The sequence below is a fragment of the Castanea sativa genome, chromosome 6 (assembly GCF_040712315.1).
Source record: "Castanea sativa cultivar Marrone di Chiusa Pesio chromosome 6, ASM4071231v1".
Lineage (NCBI taxonomy): Eukaryota > Viridiplantae > Streptophyta > Magnoliopsida > Fagales > Fagaceae > Castanea > Castanea sativa.
The window spans coordinates 11458709-11463370 of NC_134018.1; the positions used below are offsets into that span (position 1 = coordinate 11458709).

The 4662-nt window shown below is 36.3% G+C and overlaps 1 protein-coding gene across 1 annotated transcript; it reads left to right on the forward strand.

The window, feature by feature from the left end:
* The first annotated feature begins 676 nt into the window (after positions 1–676).
* On the forward strand, positions 677–2584 carry LOC142639443 (uncharacterized). The gene has a single exon (XM_075813620.1). The coding sequence runs from the start codon at positions 677–679 to the stop codon at positions 2582–2584; it is 1908 nt and encodes a 635-aa protein (XP_075669735.1).
* Positions 2585–4662: the final 2078 nt, after the last annotated feature.

The following is a 4662-nucleotide window of genomic DNA, read 5'->3' on the forward strand; positions in this document are numbered from 1 at the left end:
GCCATGTTCATGTTCATGCTATAGCTCGATGCTACATACCGAAAACATTGAAAAACCCACCCCCAAGGTTTAAGGATTTTCCCTTACTTTTATTCTTTCTTTCCCTGGAACCAAACAGAGAATACACTTTTATGAGAAAAGAAACTCATATATGAACCATGAAGAAGTACCCACCAGCCTCTATCTTCCATAGAATCCCTTCTAAAAGTTTTTGTTCTTTCATTGATGACGGTAAAGCTCTTTCCTTTTTCTCATTTTCCGAAGAACCAAACAGGTATAATATACCCACCAACTCTTAGCAACGATTAGCTCACGGCAGAGGTAAGGACTTCCAGGAAAGATATTGAAAGGATTGTCCTTTATTTTTTTAGCTGCAGTGGATAAGGATTGAAGAATGAAGAAAAATGATAATATGAGCTGGTGCCGGGTAGCCACCCATCATCTTCCATAAGAATCCCTCAAATTTCTTGATCATCAAAGTGGTGGTAAAGCCCTTTCCTTTCTGTTATATTCCTAAGAACCAAACATGGGTCAGGTTTTAAGTGCTATATAGAATATGTCAACCATCTTTCTTTATTTTAGCTGCAGTGAAAGTAATATATAAATATAGTATGTAGTACCCACCAAAATATTATCTTCAATTTAGTCCTTTGTGAGAAACCTTGAAACTCCAAGAATGGTTGAAACAATAGATGCCATTATTGAGGAGAGAGAGGAGCTCATGGTGTCACCAACTGGTGGCAACCCAACTCTCAGAATAGCCCATTTTCTTAAACCCTCTGTGACTTCCACTGAAGGCCTTCCTTCACCTTTTCTCTCTGCTGAACCCACCATTTCTGAGATTGAAAATTTGCCTATGAAGGTTTGTTTCAGAGGTTGGCAACGTCCAAATGAGAGGTGGAAAATGTGGGTTGCAAGCTTGCATTCTAAGTACCAATCCATATGGAAGGAAAGTGGAATATATGAAGCAATTATGTGCTCCAAATATTCAATATGTAAACACCAAGATTTAATTCTTGGTCTTGCTGGAAAATGGTGTCCTAAGACCAACACATTCATCTTCTCTTGGGGAGAAGCCACTGTTACTTTGGAAGATATGATGGCTTTAGGGGGCTACTCTGTTTTGGGTAACTCTGTTTTAAGCCCTCTTATTACCAAAGAGATGGAAGAAATTCATGAAACCTTGCTTGAAGGATACACAACAGTTGCAAAAACTAATAGAATCGCCTACGTTGGTTTGCATGCCTGGTTGGAACATTTTATGGGGAGTGGGAGCAAATTTGAGCATGAAGCATTCCTTTCATATTGGTTGTGTAAGTTTGTCTTCCCAATGCCTCTTTATCGCATTGAAAAGAAAATTTTTCCAATTGCAATACATTTAGCTAGAGGAAGAATTGCGCTTGCACCAGCAGTCCTCTCCAGTATTTATACTGATTTGGGTTTGCTGAAAGAGAAATTAGTTGCCTCAACAAAATTGGATACTAAAGAGGTGCTTAATCTTTCTGCACCTTTTCAATTGGTCCAGCTTTGGGCTTGGGAGAGATTCCCAGCATTACGGCCAAATCCCATATCCATCACACAATGTGAGCCAAGGCCTGCCCGCTGGTCCAAACTGAAAAAAGTGAGCATTGAGAATGTGAGGTTGGCCATAGACTCTGCTGGAGAAAGTTTTCAGTGGCGCCCTTATGCTATAGCAGCAAATCATAATTGGTTGTTTCCTAAGTTCTATGGAGAAAAAGAACAGTGGGTGTCAGTTGATGCTGCTTTGGACAAAGAGTTGGCGTCGTTTGCTCTATGCATAAGAGTCTGTGAGCTTCTTGGACTACACTGCATTCAACAGTACCTCCCACACCGAGTTGCAATGCAATTTGGAATCGATCAAGATCTTCCAGGTCCTGTTGCTCGATACAATACGAGCCCTGATAATGTTTGGAGCCATTACAATAGGTCAATTGGAGATGCAAAATTGTACGTACCACCACGGCTTTTTGAGGCAGATGTTACCAAGGGATACTTTGAGTGGTGGAAACAATCAATGTCTACTCAGAAAGATGCAATTAAGAATTTTGTTACTCGACCTAGAGATTCAAGAAGGATTCCCCGAGTTTATTATGGAAAGATGGAAAATTACAATGTCTTTGTTCCACCTAGTTCTTCTGTAGAAAGTTTTAAAGTGGATACTGTCAAGGAAACTAAACTCCTAGGAACTTTTAGTGAGAAAAGACTGGTTATTGATGATAAGCCTTTGCCAGTCTTTTTATCTCAAAAAATGTCACACTCAACACCAGATGATGGAGCTCCTAAACAGGACTTGCTGATGAAACCAGAGGCAAAGAACATCCAGGGTGAAGGTTCAATGGGGGAAGCAGAGAAAAGTCTGGCAGATGCAACTGTGACAGAAGTGGGACATCCAACCAACATTGGAGTGCATGTCAAAGACAATAATGAGGAAAGCAGTAGCAGTTGCAAAACTGAGATTCCAGGATTGGAGCTTGAGGCTCGGATAAGCAGGCTTGAAAGAGTAGTTGCTGAGCTAAAAGCAGCAAGAGCTATTAACAAGTTTGAGTACAAGCTTGCCAAATAGGAACCATAGCCGCAAAAAGCAAACCATGAATCCAATGTAAATAAATTGCAAAAGCTTCTATTTTAAAAGTAATGAATTGAGTGCCTACAAATTTTCTTCCTGAAGTAACCGATCAGGCAGTACAATACTTATTATTTTTCTCTAACAAATAGTTTAGACCCCATCTGAATGCTTTGATTCACCAAATTAGTCTTAGGACTGTTATCTCAGTGCTGAAAGTGTAAATTGCCTGTGAAGTTTGTTGTGACTTGGTCTTGCCTGATATAAATAAGTATTGCTGCAAGCTAGTGAAAATGCAAATATTTCAAAAGCGGCCTATTCTCTTGCTTGATTGCAAAGTTGACATTTTTTTGTAGGATAGTCTAACAGTATAGTGTATAGATCTCATCTGCGTGCTCTGTCATGATATTGCAGGTGGAAGCGTCAGTTTTTTTTGCATGTGTGCTGGTGGTTAATGTTTAATGACATTTACAATATTAGTAATACTGTATTACCATACATTCTTTCTGCACACACATGGTCATGATTCCTGATGGATTATCTTCCTTTCTTTCTCCTTTCTTTTGCTGTAGCCTCTTCATTCGGATGTCTTTTGCAGTCTTCTTGTTCTTCCGTTAATCAAAAGTTATTTTGAGAGGAGCAGTACTTATTACGCATGTTATTTTACACAATTTTATATGCCCAAAAAACAACTGAAATTTGTGAGATTTTCAAGTTCAAGTGAAGTCCTGAATTTAGTTGCTTTTTTGCGTGTATAAAATGGTATAAAATAACAAATGTGTAACAAGTTTAACCTATTTCAAAAATCTTTTAAATTTGTTCAAGGAGTTAAGGGATTAAGGTTTTTGCCATGGAATATTCAAGTTACTGAATCAATGTAGTTGCCAATTTTGCGTATCTTGCCTCGAATGTTAATATCAAATAATGGATTGCTAGTATCGCAGTTGGGAGGTACCAATTGCTGAAGACCAAACTGGTGCATTATTGCCTATAGTCTATAAGGTTTAGGATTTAAGGTTCACTATTTGTTGGGTACAAGCAGTGGCGGCTCTGCAAATTGCTTTTAGGGTGATCACAAAGAAACTTAGTTTATACAATATCTAATAATAAAATAACTTGAATATATCATCCTCACAAAAAAAAAAAAAAATGCAAATACATGATACAATTTCTTTCTACTAACAAAGAGACAAAGATAAATTGAGAATATTGAAATGAGAGTAATAAAGTGAGAGAGAGTTGCAATGATGAGAGAGAGAGAGAGAGAGAGAGAGAGATGGTAGTTGCTACAACTATAAGCCGAGTTATAAGGAGAGCAAAATTATTGCAACGGCAAACTAAACTGTAACTATCGGTAACACCAAGAAGAATTTATAACCACAATATTTCTTTTTGTACATTTAAAAAAAAAAAAGAAATATGAAATTAGAGATTATTTTTATGTAATGGGTTGAATGAGTTACAAATTTGAATGATTAGATTTTTTTTGTTTTTTAACAAGCTTATTGTTGAATAATTTTTTTACTTATTATTGTTTGATATTGTCTTGTTTTTGTTTGATTTTTCTTTTTTTGTTATTTGGGAAAATTTTTATTGTTGTTATTTAAACCCATAAATTTTGTGTTTAAGGGGTTAAGGACTATTTTTGAGGAGCCAAAATTATTTTGAAGTAATGTTACGTCTACAACATTTTCACAATAAGTCTTATACGACAATTTGTTATCAGTGGGTTAAAACGTGATGTGAGTATTGAGCTCAAATTAGAATTAGTAATAATTTACCACGTAAGATTTATTGTAAAATTATTGTAAAAATATTGTGAATGTGGTCTTTGTCTTATTTTTGTTGAACTCAAAATTTTTTAATTTATTCTCAAGCCAAGGTGTTCAACATTTTTATTAGGTGATCAAAATAGGTTAATTTAGTATATAAATTTTTTTTTGCAAGTATATATATACAATTTTTTGCAAGTCAGGGTGGTCATGTGACCACCATGACTTTAATATAGAGCGGCCCCTAGGTACAAGGACTTAGGATTTAGGGTTTACACATAAAAGTGTTTACTTTCCTTTGGGTTT